Source organism: Cygnus atratus, chromosome 11 (genome assembly GCF_013377495.2).
Source record: "Cygnus atratus isolate AKBS03 ecotype Queensland, Australia chromosome 11, CAtr_DNAZoo_HiC_assembly, whole genome shotgun sequence".
Lineage (NCBI taxonomy): Eukaryota > Metazoa > Chordata > Aves > Anseriformes > Anatidae > Cygnus > Cygnus atratus.
Window position 1 is genome coordinate 15,386,734 of NC_066372.1, and position 17,791 is coordinate 15,404,524.

The following is a 17,791-nucleotide window of genomic DNA, read 5'->3' on the forward strand; positions in this document are numbered from 1 at the left end:
TTAATGATTGCTTGCCAGCCAGAAAGGCACCTGCGTGTCTACTGCCGCGATCCTGGAGTTCTGCACTGCGGTCTCTCTTGCCCTCTGTGCACTTATGTGGAAGAAAATCATTTGACTCCTGTGCAAGAAGAAAGAGATTGGTGTCAGAAAGGCTAGAGTAGCGTCCCCACGGATCCTTAACTTTAGAGGCAGTGAACCAGAAAGTGTGCTTTTGTACAGTCCTAAGAGGACCCCAGTAGAAAAGCAAAGGAATTTCTGCTTGAATGTGGTAGAGGGAAGGGGAGGAGACGAAGCTGTTTTTCAGTATGTTTTACTTATGGCATTACTCCTCTTACAAACATGTGACCTGCAAACCCAGCAACCCAACGAAGACAAGACATGAATCATTTATGATCGTTTCATTCTGTATTCATTAAGGGATTTCTTGGTAGTATTGTGCGCCTTAATTGCATTGACATCCCCCACTCACAAATTCAGGAGGGCAAGCTAGAAAATAAGAAAAAAAAACTAAATCTGTGACTGGCAAACAAAGCTTCGTTTCACATCCTGCACTTGCTGGAGACATCAAAGAGAAATGCAGTCATTTCACTCTTCTTCTGATCACATATTGACAGTTTATCTTGCCTGACTTCAGCTTTTAGCTCAACACGAATTCCTCTGAACCAGATGTCATTGATTAGCCCTGCAGTGCACTCGAGTCCAGCAGTGTCCGTGCTGCCACCACAATAGTCAGCTCTTGGTGGTCTGCAGCACCTGCCATGGGTGTCTTCCTCCCGATACCCAGGGTGCTGGAATCGGGCACCAGTCCCACAGCTAGGAACAGGGCTGCGGATTTACCTGGTTTTAACGTACTTCGATTTAACTGCAAGAGCCACGAAGACAAAGGTAAAGAAGGAAGTAATTAGAACCATAATTTGGGGATCTTTTGTGTCTGAGGAACACAGATCGTTTCTTTATTCTCCTCCAAAGGGGCATAACTTGGCAATAATTTCATCGCCGTGACATTTATGGGAGAGACTTGAAAGGAGCAGGAGAAAAGAAACAAGCCGAGGGACGTTTCCTTGCTGGTCACATGCATCAGAGCTGACATGCTTGGGAATCCTTTCCAAGCCCCCCTCAGATAAGCACTTAGGAGTGACTTAATTGACCATGGGAGCCTTCCGAGTGGCTGTTGGCAGCCCTTATCGCAGAGGGCAGGTGCTGGGGACCACAGCTCTTGCTTTCCCTGAACCCCTGTGCTCCTCCACAGAACCTCAGCGGCTGTTCATGCCTCAGCTCGGTCCCTGCCGAAAATGCCACCGTTGTTCCCGGAAAATGCCCCAGTCCCGGCTGCGAAGAGGCCTTCTTGACATTCCTCTGCGTGATGTGCGTTTGCAGCATGATCGGGGCCATGGCGCAGACGCCCTCAGTGATCATACTCATCAGGTAAGGCCAATGCCAGGAGGAACTGGGGGGCTGCCTGGGGGCTGCAGTCATTGGGGCGCTGCTCTCGGGGTGGGAATGGGGCCAGGGGCTCATGGGGTACTACTCACGGCTCCTGGTTCATCCATGCCGTGGCTGATGGGAATAAAGGAATCACTCATGTACAGTGTTGGTAAAAAGGGAGTGAGGAGGAGCTGGGCTTGCCAACCAAGAAGGTCGCTGCCAGGATGCTGCAAAAAGAGGCAGCAAACTTGGTTTTGACAAGGCTGGGGTTAGCATGGGAAAGGACATGCAGAAGTACAGCTTCCAGTCCAGTCAGGAGGGACATTACAGCTGCAGCAGCGAAGTGGCAGAAATGCAGCCCCGTGTTCTCAGCATGTAATGGCTGAGATACCGTTAGAGATGCCCTGGAGATCTTAGAAATGATGGAAAAATACAAGACTGTGGCAAAGGTGAGCATTGGTCAGTACCCACTTGGCTAGAGTTTGACTTCTCTCACCCTGGACCAAGTCCAAAACCAGAAGGAACTTTAAAGTATGAAGGACATCTCGGGCTGAGCCAATGTGAATAGTTGAAGTAGCTTAGTCAGATAACTGACCCTGTGTATTTCCAGACACACGGAACACTTCACCCTATGATACAAATATATATCTAAGCCCACGTTTATCCAGAGGCTGTCACTTAGTGAGAATAATAACCAGAGGCATAAATAGCAGATCCATTCTGCAGCCTGGAAAATTCCAATAAAACCCAATCAATAAGGTCTGTATTAGAGGCACACTCTTGAGTGGATCTTGGACAGAACAGCTCTGTGAGGGCATGTCTCCCTGCAGGATACAAAATGAGATATTCCATCTACTAGTTCTTTTCTCTCTTTGCATCTACAGTAGCTAAAGGGAAATCAAATTTCTCATGATAAATACTGTGGCAAAAGTAATTTGAAGTTTGAAGGGTTCTTTGTTCGAGGGAGCTGCCATCACCTGTAGGATCCTGAATGAAGTTGTCTTTGTGTCGACTTCAAATGAGACAAGCCAGTCACCAGCCAGGAAGAGGAATACAAGAAAAAGGGAAGGGAGCATTAAAAATACTTAGCGCTCAGCTCAGATAAACAAACAATTCACCCTTCCAAATTAGTAGCTGCACTCCCTTCAGAGTTTTAGTGTTTTAGCTGCTAAAATGCATGGGAAAGAGCCGCTCACCATATCCCACCACATGTTCTCTCGCAAATGCCATCTTGGATAAGGCATTGCTAAAAGGAAGTGTTGGCATGTATCCGTGGTGTCTCTGGCAGTGACAACAGCATCATTCGCTTCCCGTGTTTAATTTAAAAACGAACTCCCCTCGCCAGACAAGCAAGAGTTGCACTGGGACTGGTAGCTTTTGTGCGCTCGGGCATGTGCCTGAGATGGCCACAGGGCAGGAACTGAATTTTTAGCCAGAAAACACTTTGATCAGCTGTAACTGATTGCCTTGGAGCTGAGGCTCTAGAATTGAGTGACTGGGAGGTTTAGGGACTGGCTGGGGGGTTGCAGTGGGAGTAAAAATAAAAAGAGGTTTGCCTTCTGCCCCTCAAGGCCTTCTGGTATTGCTCGCCCAGCATCCAAAGGGAAGTGGGTACCACCTGGGTAGAAATCAGGGCAAGTCCGTATTCTGAAGAATTTCAGCACTTGGCATGAAATTTGTTTGCCCTCCCTGCAGGGTCCACAAATTAGATGTCTTGTCTAGGAAAGTCATTAGTTCACTGTTGTAGTCGAGAAAAGGAGATGTTTCCAGCTGACAAATTGTACTTCACACTAAGGTATGGGGATTGACCTTGACTTAAATACAAAAAGGTGGACAGACAGACACCAATATTGATTAAAAACCCACTGTGAATTTTTCAAATGATAATCTATTTTTTCCATAAAATAAACTTTGATACTGTTTCTGTTCCCTTCACTTCCCATGCTACCGTAGACCCTCTTTGAGCCAAGCCATTAACCACTCAAATGTTTTTCCAAGGGTAGATACTTAACACCTTCAAGTCTTTACATCAAGCCTGGGTGTCTGCCTGAAAACTGCTGAACCTCAGCCAGAGGTTATAGGCTTCATGCAGGAATCCTGATACCACGTTACATGGCCTGTGTAATGTCTGAGATAAGGGCAGTGATCAGAATGGTCTTCTCTTAATTTGAAACCTATTGCTTTTCTGGCTTTTTTATTGGTATTGTCTGATTCCCTTCCGATATATTTATACAGAGGAGTGCCTGTGCCCCCATGGGTGTCACTGGCAGCGCTGAGTGCAGGCCTCTGTGAGAAGCTAGGGGAATAGACCACCGAGGCCTTTAACGTTTTCCCGTGTGATGAACCCAGTCACGTGGGGATCACCGTCTGCTTTCCAAGCCTTTGTACACCGTGGGACATAAAATGCTGTTATAAGATTTGAGACCAAGTTAATGATTTCTGAAATGCCAGAGGCTTTGCTGAGCCTGCCTTGAGAGGATAACTTTAGCCAATAGGATCCTTGAGCTAAGCCAATCGGAAAACCATGAATTATTTTTTAAAGCACTTTGGAGGCTGATACTAATGCGATAAACCGGGTTCTGTTCATAGCAAAAGGTTGGGCAATGGTTGTCTTCCCGGTATAAAGCAAATTCCATGAAAAGAAGTCTTCTCGAGCACGTCATCACTGGGAGGCTTGTTTTAACAGGTTGGCCGAACATTTTGGTCCATCATCCGCCCTTCCCCTCTTACTCCTAGTAGTCTGGGAAGCATCAGAAAGTTTTCTCTCCCACCAATTCTCAGCATATGGAGCCTTAAAAGAATGATGTGGCGTTTGTAAGCGATGATTTACTGGGATGGGAATTTAATTTTTCCCTATCCGACAACAGGATCAGCTGCTGTTATTAATGACTTCACTAAATTCCTGAACCCATCACATGGCCACCATCGCAATTACTTTCGAGGCTGTAGGCAAAGGGAGAAGAAAACCCCATTAATGACTTTTTGAAGAGGTGGTGGTGGCATCCTGGCTGACAGCACAGAATCGCCATGGGGTCTGTTAATCAAAGCAGAATAAGAATCGATTTCACTCTCTCCCTCTCTCCTCCCTACAGAACCGTGAGCCCTGAACTCAAGTCTTATGCTTTGGGGGTGCTTTTCCTGCTTCTCCGTTTGCTAGGTAGGTACAAAAAATTCTTGTCTTCCTCCCCAGCCCTTTCCTCTCTCACAGAAAACACTGTTTTTAATATGCAAGAGTTGATTTCTTCTTCGTGCAAACTTGCACATCAGACACTGGTTGTCACGAGTGGGGTCTGAAGCAATGAGGTCTAGGACCTCCCTGTGAAGGATGTTGCATCAAGGCTCCTAAAGGTGCTTTTCCTGCCATTTGGATTGTGCTAATGGAAGAAAATGTGGTGTTGCATGAGAAATGACCATTTCTGCCACGCTCCCATGCAGACAGTTCTCCTCTATAGTTGTTATTAACATGTCAGCAGCTTGCAAAATTACTGCTGTATTGCATATTGCTGAAGTAGAGGAATGTATATTTTGATCCTCATTTGAGGGACAGGACCTATGTTACATGCTGTGTTTGTCCCTTCCTTCTGGTCTCTCAGAAAAGAAAACAGTGAAATGAGACAGGCTGAGTCCTTGTACTCTCCTGTGGGTTAATATCCCATTAAAATGCATGCAGCTATTGCTCTGGACCAGTATGTGTTTCTCATGTGTGAATTAAAAGGAACACACTGGGCTTTTGTTTGTCTTCTTCTTATTTCTAGGTGGAATTGTTTCCCCTTTTAAAGAGATGGCTCCTATTTTAAAGCTCCTGTATTTCAGCTCATTAATCTCAATGACACATCATTGTGTGGGTCCATCTCACACACATGGTTTCTTCATGTTTTAGGGCTGAAATTTGCTTTTTTTAGGGTCACACTTCATGCCTCCCACAGCAGGGCACGGGCAGTACCTTCCCTGCATGATCCCCCAGTCTCAAAGGGATGAGCTGGAGAGTAAAATGCCATCTTCTAGGCTGTAGCAAGGCACTGGGAACTAGAGGACTAAAAATCACACAGTAACACACATTGCCTTGAATAAGTGACTTTGTTTATTTACTTATTTTTAGTAACACCTTGTCTCTTATGAGCTGAAAGGGAAATGATGTCCCAGGCCAGTTTGCATTAAAGCTCCATCAAGCAATCTTATCCAGAGCTCAGATAAGTCAACGGGAAGCTTCTGGGTTGACTTGGCCTGGCTCTGGTTCAAGCCTCGCAAAGACAGTATTTTCCTTTGCTGTCAGTGCTGCTCTCAGGTTTTGGCCTGTCTTTTTTGGCTGAATGTGGAGTGTCAGCAGGCAAGTGTGCAAGGAGGAGATCTGTGGGTTGTTGTTACCAAATGAAAAAGTACTTAAGGGGGAAGGTTTTCTCTCTTCTCTCTACATTTTGAAAGAGAGAAACCTTCTGAGATAGCAGTATCTTGAATTCCACTAAAACTGGGCTCAGACGCATGTACTGAAGATGAATAGATCTTTTTTTTTCTTCCAGTAAAGAAGCCATAATAAGAATTTAAACTCAAATCCTTATATGTTGCTCTGTCACTAAGGAATTCCCTTGAAATAAGAGAATATATTCAGCAACGTAGCTAGAACATATAGAAAATGAAGAGAAAGGTACTTTTCAATATAAGCCGTGGTATGCAAATCTTGCCCTTAACAATCTGAGGTTTGAGACTAGCTTTACTGATTTATTCTAAAAGCTTTTCAGTTCACCTTTAAGCTTTGACTTAAGAAGAGAGTGATAATAGCTGCTTCTTGAACCAAAGGAGAGTATATATTAAATATAGGTGGTATGAGACCCAGAGGTGCAATCATGGCTAATAGATTTCAGTAAGCCAGGGGTAGCTTTTTTTCTACGGCCCTGCAGTTTCTGCATGAAATATATATCGCAGAATTTTTTGCAACGCTTTGCAATAAGAGGTAAAGCATGATTGAATCTCTTTAATATTCACTATAATAACATGAAACACCACTGAATTCTTCCAGTATCCTTCTGGATGTATTATCTCATTCCACAGGAATTCTGCTGAGAGAGAGCAGCATAGCAGTGTTTTCATATAAAAGTGCTATTGCAGTTTCTCAGGGACGAGTGTAAAGCAATGCAGTTGGAGCCAAAGGTTTTCAAAAGCAGCAGCTGCTATACAGGAAGCTCTGATAGGGATGTTCTTTCCCTATAACATCTCATACACAGAGAGGTAGGGCTGATAGAACTAGAAACCTGGAATCTCTTCAATGCTTCCAGTAGCTGGGGAAGTTCTGAGCTGGATGGGAAATGTCCAGTTCAAGTCCCTCTGAGACTGAAAAATGGCTTTTGGAAACAGCATGAGACAAAACATCCTTGATAATTCCATCCTGATTGTGTCAGGGATTGTCAGCACTGACTGGGCATGTCTGGAGTGGTGAAAGGGTTTAGTCATGTGCAGAGATCCTGGATGCGTCCTTTCTGAACTGTGTTCACTGTGCATCTTGGCATAGCCTCCGCTTACCAGGGAACTTCCTTTGGTTTTTTGTACAAGCCCATGTTGTTTGCCCGTCTCCGTCCAACGTGACAAAAATGCAGTGCTTCTCTTGGGAGGACTTTCCTACCACAGTGCAATCCCTCAACTCCCATCTCTCAGAGGGTCTAATCCCTGAGTCACCCTGAGAGTCTCGTGCCCTGATGAAAATGACCTGAAACACTGGTTGCTAAAAAGAAGTTTTTTTCATCTGTTTTTCTTAAAGGTTTCCACACGTGCCTGCATCCATGTAGGTATAGGTTTGTAGTTCAATGAAACAGGTCCTTCCTCGAGTCTTGTAAGGAGCAAATTCCAGGTCAAATTATCTTTTGAAAAGCTGGAAAGCCAGCTGAAAGCAGCCGATGGGAGCTATTTCTGGAGTCCAGCCTGTGCACCTCCAAAGCTTTGCATCAGCATCTCTCAGTGTGTTAAAATAAGTATGGGTTCACACCTCAAAATTATGATTCGCATGCAGCTTTCCCTTAGTCCAGAACGCATGCAGCTCCTGCTTCCTTGGTCACGGCCCCATCTGTGCGTTAGCCCTTAGGGAGGTGGCATCCAGAGCCACTGCAGCTCCGGACACACAAACTGCATTCAGCAGCACAATCTCTTTGCTTGTTTCTGGCAGGAGCCTGCCTGAATTTTTAAATGCTAGATTGAGTGTGCAGTTGTCCACGGGTTTAAAAAGCAGACATCTTTTAACTTCAGCACAGACCCAGCTCAGTCTGGAATTTCCAGTCATTGACATGAGGAACAGTGAGCTGGCACTGACTGTTTTTCCAGAACATAACCAGGTTTTAGATGTGATGACTGGAACTAGTGTTTGTAACAAAAGAATCGTCTCGCTTTTATATCGTCTATTTTTATTTACTACATCCATGCTATTAATGACTGGTTAAAAAGAGTACCAGAAGTCCATATAGCCTTTCTTCCTTCCTGCGTTTATTAACATATAAGGAAGATCAAACAAAACCTGCAGAGCTCTAGTCATCAAAATAAAATAAAGAGATCTCAGCTGCCACAGGGAACAGTGAAGACAACCAATTTATTTGTAGTCGTAGGATATATGTCATGAATGTCACTGTTTTGTTCGTGACAAGCTGAAAGAAGGCATCTTATCTAAGCCTAGAAATCCAGGTTAATGATGAAACCGGATCCAAGATTAAGCACTTTTCTGTCTAAAAACTGCAGTCCTTGTGTCTGTTTGCCTACACATGTATTTATAGGGACTCAGCCATCACAGCACCTACAAATGGGGTGATACTGTCAAGGCCCAATCTGGGAGAGTACATGGTGCCCACAGTGTTCTCCTCCTTTGCTTGCTGTCTTAACCCACAGCAGTAAGTTTTGTTTGTGGTTTTTTTTGGTTTTGTTCCCCGCCCCCTCTCCCCCAGGTTTATCCACTTTCCATCTGATTTTTTTTCCCCCCATAAACGTAACAGAAGGAAAAGAAACGCTTTGCATTATGTAGAGCATCCACATTTAGAGCATCCGCATTTTCTTCTGAGTGCTGCACGCTCGGTGCCCATGTGCTGGATGGGGAGCACACAGCTGGATGTGGACAACCTCACCACTGTGGGGGTAATGTGAAATGGGGTAATGTGATGCTCTACAGTATCCCTGTAAGGTGAGAAAAAGCAGAGAAGAAAAAACATCGCCTTCACTGGTTAACAGGGGTTGGAGTGATTGCTTTGCTTTTTGATTGCAGCTCTGTTGCAAATGGAGAAATGCTCCATCAGCCGTTAGCTGCAGTGGCTCTGGGAGAATCCTGCTGTGATGTTTCACGTAATGACACACTGAATTTTTTCCTTCTTTTCCTATTTAATATTGGCATGAATTACAGGCCATTGCTTCTTCTCCTTGGATCAGGGGAAAGCCTGCTCCTCTGCCAGCGAAAGGTCCAAAACTAGATCTCAGCTCCCCAGCTGATTTCAGACTCTGGAGTCCTGTGACACCCTTCAAGTGAGCATCCCAGGGTGCAGAATTACCAGTATCTAAACATAGAGCAAGCTACAAGGCCATCCTCCCCCTCTTTCATTTACTCCTCCACCCAGCTTCAAACCAGAAGCTTAATGTAAGGCACTTAATCTTGAGAAAATCCTACCTGCATTTGGGATATCAGCAGGAGTCTGTTCCATAGATAATGAGTCCAAAATAAAGACTCGTATCCACAGCCTTTGTTTAGGTTGATTTAGAACTGAAAAAACAGAAGAGAATTACAGGCTCCATCTGGGACCGTTAACCTTGATCAGTGTCCTCTCTTTCCGTTCACTGCAATCACGTCCTCTCCCTTTATCGTAAAGATCATAAAAGCATGATTTGTCTCTCTTATTTTGACAGGTTTTATTCCACCTCCCCTGATCTTTGGGGCTGGAATTGACTCCACGTGTCTGTTCTGGAGCACGTTCTGTGGCGAGCAAGGAGCCTGCGCACTGTATGACAACGTGGTCTATAGATACCTGTACGTTAGTATTGCTATAGCCCTCAAGTCTTTTGCATTCATCTTGTACACAACCACCTGGCAGTGCTTGAGGAAAAACTATAAAAGATACATCAAGAACCACGAAGGTGGGCTCAGCACTAGTGAGTTTTTTGCCTCTACTCTCACCTTAGACAATCTGGGGCGGGACTCGGTGCCCCAAAATCAATCACATAGGACAAAATTTATCTATAACCTTGAAGATCATGAGTGGTGTGAAAATATGGAGTCTGTTTTATAGTGACTGTGGAGGGGTGAACTATATTAATAATATAAGGGTCCTTTTTAATAAAAACAAGAGGAGAGTGAGAGTGAAGAAGTACAATTGCAAAGCAACAATGGCAACACAGGAAACTTTTGTCTTTTTCTCAAAGTCAAACCCAGTCAGGATTCTTGAGAACAACATCTTTTCATGGGATCACTTGCGATATCCTGCGGGGTGATGGAGAAAGCAGGGAGCTGCTGCGGCTGGGTACCAGCCCCTTTGATGACAGTACGGGCTTCCAAAACGGGAATCGACGAAGGGCATCCACAGAGGTTCATCGGAGAGCTCGGCAAACGGACAGGCTTGGGCATGAGGCATAGAGAAAGCAAGATGTTAAGGGCAGGGATGTGTGGAGCCCTGCTATTCCCGCGACGTGGGCTGAGGGGTTAGCTGGGCTGTTCGAACCCGGCGCACGCCGTGATGGCAAAGAGGGAATGGTGCTGGAGTTGTTCGACCACTCACACTCTGCCACCAGCCACGAGTCCACGATAAATACCTTCAGAGCTGCTGGAAACCTTCCAGGTAGCTGGCAGTGCTGTCCGAGTATCCGAGTCCTTCCAGCTGAGGCGCATTCGCAGATCGCAGCTCTTTGGGTGTCTGTGAATAGCTGTGCTCAGATCTGTCAAACCCAGTAAAGTTCAAGACATTTGCTCACACTTGCCAAACGTGCTGTCATTTTTAAAGGGGGATGAATTCCAAATATTTGTCTGCGTAGTCCTCTAATAAGGTTTTATAAAGTTATTTTCAAATCTATGTTAACCCTTAAATCGCTGACACTTTTCCATAGGGTGGATTTATTTATGCTAGTTCGGGGAAGGATTCTGTTTAATAATATGACTGAAGGGGTTTGTTTAATCCTCTGCATTTTTTATCCATACGCCTTCATTCTAATATGCTACCAAGCCAATGAAGACACACAATATGTTTTTAAAAAAGAGAATGAATGCACTGTGTCTCTCTAAAAAAAAAAAAAGTCAGTTGGAAAATTATAGATAATATGATGATTTACATAATATAGTTTTTTCATATTATATGTGACTCAGTGAATACATATATATATATGGAGAGACTATTTATGTTCTCTCTGGTTTTTAAAGATATATATATATATATATAATTTGCAATCTAGAAATTGTGTGGTGGATGTTTTCTTTAAAGTGTGTGTGTGTGTGTACAAGATGAAAGGAATACTGACCTTGATCCTGAACCCTCACAACTGATATTTTTTCACCTGAGAAATGCCACTCACTTCAATGGAAGCCGTGTGAGAAAGGTGGAATAATCTCCTCTCCTGGAGGCCACATTTTGACCTTAGATGTGCAAATTGTGTTCCCGTGGAAGGCTGGGTTGTGGGAGCAGAGGCTGGCCAGCACTAAGCACCTCTGAATTTTTCATTCAGATCCTCAAGAGGCACCCATACAAGAACAGATTTGGCTTTGCCTTTGCAATGCAGTCTTAGCCAAGACTGTAAAGAATCAAGGGAAAACTTTCATCTGATTTCAAGAAGCATTGGGCCAGGCTTATTTTGCATGCTTATTTTTCTTTTCCAAAACATTCCTGTTGGGAAGCAATACTAAGTGGTTGTGTTTGATGAGTTTTCCCCAGTCAGAAATGGAAACCAGGCCCATTTCCAATGGAGTAAATGTCAGAAGGGTTTTAAGGGTTAGCATCTTAATAAAAAAAAAGACGCCTTTTTTGTTCGTATTTTGAAGCTGTTGTGAACTTGCAGATGTTTAGAGAAGTAACCTGGTATGTTGAACCGAATGCTGGACATCGCTTCCATGCAGCTGGAGGATGGGCTGATCTTCCCCAGGTCCTTGTCCACTGCTGGCAGTGGACACCCTACAGCTGGTGCAGTTACAGGGGAGTTGATGACTTGCTACTCATGTTCAGCACTGTTTTTAGCAGACTTTGCTCTTATCTAGGCATTTAAACATGGGCGTGGGGTATCAAACTGCTTCCGTTTGACTTACAAGTGTGTTTGTAATTTATGCACAGCATTAAATGTTCAGCAACAATAAGGGCAAAAAAAAAAAGGTGTATCAAATAAACTCCATGGTGCCAAATGCTAAACAAATATTGTAACTGCAGATACTCGGTTTGCAGCCATGTTAAGGATCGTTTGATTAATGAAGGAGTTTAAGAAAAAAAAGTTACAAAGCTATGCAGTGCCATTGTTACGCTGGGCGGTAAATGATGCTTTTTAGACCATTAGATTTGTTTAGTATATCCTGTCTGATAAAATAAGAGATACTGCATCCATAAAACAATGAATTTAAAAAAGGCACAGGGTGCATAACTGTCTCATAAAATATGTATAATTGTCAAGTATAAGCCTTTGAAATCATTCTGTACAGTTCTCTTCATTCTGGAAATTTATTACTTAGACTGCTGTCTTTTCAAATGTTAGCTCATAATTTTATACCGTACACACACATTCAGACTTGAACACAAACGTTGGAGAATAGAGCCTTTCTCAAAGCCTGACTGCTTGAAGTTCTAAAACCCCTTCCACAATTCCATTGCTTCCCCTCTGAAAGTCCAAGGTGAAGGAGAACGACGTGCTGGCATGATGCAAAACAAACTCCCAGTGTTCAAGAGCTGTGGTTTGTCAGTACAGTCAAAAGTCTCCCTTGACCGGAGTTATAGAAACAGGATTCCAGAGCACTTAATGCTTTCAATTTTTTTTTTCCTCTTTTTTTTTTTTTTTAATCTCTTCTTGTGGTGTGTATGGGAGATGCAGTTGAATGGGGTTACTTTTATTATTTTTAAGCCGTAACTTAAAATATCTGCATGATTGTTGTTTTATTTCTTTTGATAATGTGGCTTTTGAAAAGCTCTCTTCCCATTCCCCTCTTTTTTTAAGGATGTATCAGATGCCTGCATCGTGAAGGGTTTTACTGTCAGTGCTTTGGTACAGATTCAAATAAAAGTTTTATTTTAAAGAAAATGTGCAGACCAGAACCCTCATCCCTCCCAGCAACCTCTTTGCTTTTCTGATTTCAAAACCACAAATCAGTTTTGCCTGCAACCCCATTTTTGTTTTAGAATAACAAGTGGAGAGTCTCCGACATCCTCCTCTTTCCCAAAACGCGGTGTGCGCCTTAGCCTGCGAGCACTCCACTTCCATCCGCAACTGCCTTAATATGCGGGAAACCTGAGAACAAAGATGGGGTTAGAAAAATGTCCATTCCTGGGAGCAAAAGTAGTGGCATGGTCTGAGCCGTGCAGTGCAGATTTAGAGTTAGAAATTCTTTTCCATATTCAGGGGCATTAAAATTCAGGGTTTTGTTGAGGCCTCCGTCTCAGCAGAGATTTTATTTTGACATCTCCAAGCACTGTGTTCTCTTCATGGCTGTCTGCTAAGGAATGGGATGTTGGAGATTCAATCTACCTGAGGTTGAGCAGTCTCTAAGGTTTGTCTGGTTGCCTTGCGTGACTTCAGATTGGGGTTTCCTTTCCCTAGCACAGATCCCACCTTGATGTTGCCCCAACAGAATTAGAAGGGAATCCCAATCTAAGATTGGTGCAGATGACACTAGAATCTGTCCCATGGGTGTTTTTTTTGTTGTTTGGGTTGTTTGCTTGTTTGTTTTACATCCTTTTTCAACAAGAAGATGCATTTTCAGAACCTTCTTTTTTTAATACGTGTTGCAATCATACGTTTTTCTGTCTTTGCCCAGCACATTTTGGATGTGTAATGGGAATGAAAAGGCCATCACTTGAATTATCTAGACCAAACCCCCATTCCTTAGAATTTGAAGGGTTTGCAAGGAGCTTAGAAGGGCCTCACGCTGCCATGCCCCTGTGGGATGCTCTGAGCTACTCAGAGCTCCTATTTTTAATCTCAGCTGGGTCTCACCTTGCTGGGAAGGTGAAAAGGGAAAGATGCAGAAAGGAATTAGCTGCTTCAGAATTGAACTGGCCGGCTGCAGACATATGGAAAGTGATTGGAGTATTTCCAAATGGCTAAGACACGTAGCATTTTTTTTTCTCAAAAGAAATAATAATAATAATAATAATAATAATAATAATAAAGGGAATGATTGAGACTTCTAGTCCCTCCAGTCCCCATCAGGGTTCAAAGTAGCATCCTTGGCTGGTTTTTGTTCATCAGAACTGTTGGAAGCAATGTACTGGGGGTTTACCTTTGTGTGTCAGTCCGACACATTTTCTCAGAGTGAAAAAGGGAGACAGAAGGGCAACTGCAACTAGTAACCAGCAGCTTCACCCCAGAGCAAACCCAAGACAACCCCGAGGCCGCCAGCACCATGAAACTTTAGCCCCAGAGTCAACCACGGCCGTTGCTGTCAAGTGAATTTTTTTACAGCTGGTTGTGTTGGCCTGTGTTTTCTTAAGGCTTGGACAGCCTTGCTGTGATGTTTGTTTTATTCTTGGCAGGTGACGCAGGGAATTGTCGGTATGAAAGACATATGCAAATGTTTCGCTGGACTGATGTGATAACGGCTTTGTTCGCAGGGGTTTCCAGACTTACTTCCACTCTGCATTTAGACACAGCCGTGCTCATCTATCCCTCATGTATGTGAACTTTTGCAGGCAGAAGCAGGTTTGTTGTTGCTCTCTCTCCAGATCTGATTAATTCCTGCCAAGTTCATAGGCTTTCCATGCGCTGGGCTGAGCACCCTGAATGTAAGCAATAACATTGACCTGTTCTCACTTCCATTAGGAGCTCTTTCTTTCCTTACCTAAGTTGAGCTCACCTCTCCCAACAGCCCGTGTTGCTGCTGTGACTCTCCTGCTTTGTGGCAGCAGCTGAGGAGCCTCCAGAAATTCTCCTTTCCTCCCAACGTGATGCCCTCCTGTCCCCACAACCTCACACACCCCAGGCAGCCAGGACACCATCAGTTGATAGGAGCAGCCCTTCATTCAGGTGGGCAGCCACATGAAGGGAGCCTTTGGCACGAGTCAGGCTTCGCTTCGGGTTGAGGTTGATCCAAGGAGGAAGGGAACGAGGGCACTACAGGGATGTGGGCTTAGGGATGCTATGAGCTTGTGGTGTTTTCCCCAAATTCTTCCGATTAACTGCAGCAGAGCAAAGTATCACAGCCTAGAAAGGAAAAGATTAGCGATACCCTGACAGTTTCTAGTGCTGGGCTTGTTCTACATGATGTTGGTGTCTGCACATGGCAAAAAGCAATAAGAAACTTGTCAAGTCCAACTCAGCAAATAATTTATAGCGACTTCATAAATGAATTTTCCCTTTTATTTCCTCCTTTTGAATTGCTGAGAAAAACAAGAAAATGCCTCCAGTGTATTTGCAAGGTCATTTCTGCATATAATCTGTGGTCGGGAGGGGGGTTGAAAAAGCTTCCTTGTAATTCATGCAAGTTGGTTTGTTCTGTCTGGACATCGCAGTCACTGGGGACGTTTCTGATCCCTACTTCCCGAGACTGGAATTTTCTCATCAGTGCAAATGTTTAGTTCAGAAGTATGTGATTAGAAATTGAGTAAGAGGAGCCTTGCTCAATGCCAGTGGGCAGAGCGCCGCTGGACATGCACAGCTTTAGGACAGCCAGAGTGCTGGCTTTCAGCTCCCGGTTCACTTTCCAGGAATATTCTCTCACAGATGCTTGAAATTCTCTGCCTCTCGCAGTGTTCCTACCAGTTAATGCATTCATTTGAGTAATTACAGAGAGCAAATACGAGAAGGGTATGAACCCAGACAAAACAAATCGGTATTAAGGTGAAGCAGGTGGTGGAAATTTTATTTGCAATGTTTGCCCAGCTCTTAGACCTGAAGCAAAAATCTCTCGGGATTCGACAAGTTGCATATGGCCCGACATATCTTGGTTCTTACCAGTTGGGTTGCCAGTTGCTAGGACAGCAAAAGGCATCTTTCCCACAACTCATATATTTTAGTCCTTCAAAACCCGTTTCTTTTGCAGTATGGCATCGCACAAATACCAGTGCTTTTACCCTTCAGTGCAAACTGCATCCAAGTGCTATGTTTTTGGTGCCTCGCAACATTGTGAACCAGAAAGGAAGAAATGAAACGAGCCCTGTTCTGCGCCCGTGATGCTTCCAGTGAGCCCGGAGGATTGCGATCCCCCTTGCAGGATCACAGCTGTTTTCCTAAAGTCCTTAGTGCAGTGGGACCAAAACAGGGCTCTGCTGATCGCAGGTGGCCTACAGGCTGTGCTCACGGGTCTGTGCCCTGTCCTACAGCCCCATGTTATTGCCTTCTTGATGCTTTCAGTTAAACGCCTCGTCGTGCGGATGTACGTTACTGTCACTGACAACTGTTAGGGTTTGCTGGTGGTCTCTGACCCCCAAATTTTGGGAGACCCCATGTTAGCACTGAAAGCAGCTCCCATCCTGCTCATTTGGGAAGGAGCCATCTCAGAGTAAGGCTCAGTGTAACAGTGCTGGGACCACGCAGCACCGTGAGCAAACGGCAGCTCTCATTGCTCTTCGGTAAAAAGTCCGTGGGGAGGAGGGTGGGATGGGAGCAGGGGAAGAGCTGTGACCTTTTAAAACCCATAGTGCCTAACACTGCAAACGGAACGCTGTGCTGTATTATAGTATACGTGACGATCGTGTAAATAAAGTACAATAAACGTGGTGTTTGTTAGGATTTTGATACGAGTCAAATGCAGTCTGCAAAAATGTTTTGTTCTTTTTTTTTTCCCTGCTGCATGTTCTTACATCACATTCCAGGCACGGGGACGTTTGGGGTCGTGTGAGCTAGAAGCACGTAAATGGCATTAGATGGGAAATGTTTGCAATAAGGACATTTTAAAATTCCTCTTGCCCTCTATAGATAAGAAGCAAGCACCATGTGAAAGCCGGAGCAGAGGGAGTGGGGCAGCCTCAATGCATAGAAGGGGAGCAGCTCTTTACTTGGAGTGGTCTGTGAGCAGAAGCAGCAGCACTGCCCAGCCACCTTGCCATGTTTCTGATTTCTCCTTGCTCATTTTCCTGTTGCAGAGGTTGATCAGGAGCATATGCCCTGCCTGTGTAACCCAGTTATTCTCCACCCTTGAGATCCCTCAGCAGCAGCTACAGCTGAGCAAACTTGAGAGCTTAAAATTCAAAGCAGATTGGGAAAGAAGTTATCCTGTTAACTCAACCAGCTGGCCCCTCTGTGGCTCTGGCAAACACTGAGGAGCTTTTTTTTTTTTTTTTTTTGGCTGATAAGAATATTGGGAACTTAATTTGTTCTTTAACCCACTCCCTTCTCCATGCTCACGTTTCTCCATGGTGCAGTAATGGAGAGCAACACACCAACGCGTTTCAGTGAGGCAGATCTGCTGCCTGCCCTCCAAATCCTGATGCCTCTCATAGCTGGGCTGTTGGTGAGTGCAATCCACCATCAGCACGTGGAGGATGCTTCCACGTTGGTTGTCTTGCTGAAGGATAAGACCATCACTCACCACTGAGGCTTGAAACTCACCCCCAGGACCCGCGATATTGGCTGAGCACCTTCCTGCCTCTGTGCCAGGCCGGTCCGTGGTGTTGGACCCACGTATCATTGCTGTTCTTGCGTCACCTGGGCAGAGCAGCATTTCTGGGAGACTGCACGGCAAGGAGGTCCCTGCTGCGTGGGGCAGCTCCATCGAGGTCTGCAGCACGGGATCTGCCCCTGCCTCAGGCTGCGGGTCAGCCCCTTCCTATGGTGCCCAAGGGACCGTCTTTGAAGCGTGCTGGTTTTACCGCTGGTCATTTTGCAGATGCTTAGCAGCACTTCCAAAATAAACCAAAACTTGGTTTGGAAAAGGAAATATTTCGTTGTGCAATTGATTTAAAAAAAAAAAAGAGAGAGAGAGAGAGAAACCATGTGCTCGATATATTTTGAGTACTGCATTCTGTATTTTTGCAGCTTATATTTTCCAGATGAGCAGTTTAGAAATATGTGATGTGAAATAACATACTGTAAGCTTACTGTAAATGATATTAAAAACACTATTTTCATTCTTCTCCTGTCTCACTGGATGATCTCTTCAGTACTCCCTTTCTTTACTGCTCGGCTGGCCGGGCTGGTACTCTGTCTCTCCCAGAAGGGTTTGTTTCAGTAAAAGCAGAGCGGAGAGGCTGGGTTGGAGGTGTGATGTCGAGGCGCAGTTTGTTAGGAATAGCAG

The 17,791-nt window shown here is 44.6% G+C and overlaps 1 protein-coding gene across 1 annotated transcript in view; it reads left to right on the forward strand.

The window, feature by feature from the left end:
- The window catches only part of SLCO3A1 (solute carrier organic anion transporter family member 3A1), a 130,036-nt gene extending 117,867 nt beyond the window's left edge, over positions 1 to 12,169 (forward strand). Inside the window, exons 8-10 of the mRNA XM_035554849.2 lie at positions 1,250 to 1,425; positions 4,518 to 4,582; positions 9,289 to 12,169. Coding sequence (XP_035410742.1) covers positions 1,250 to 1,425; positions 4,518 to 4,582; positions 9,289 to 9,668 — 621 coding nt within the window. The 3' untranslated portion in view covers positions 9,669 to 12,169. The remainder of the gene's footprint in view (positions 1 to 1,249; positions 1,426 to 4,517; positions 4,583 to 9,288) is intronic.
- The last annotated feature ends 5,622 nt before the right edge of the window (positions 12,170 to 17,791 follow it).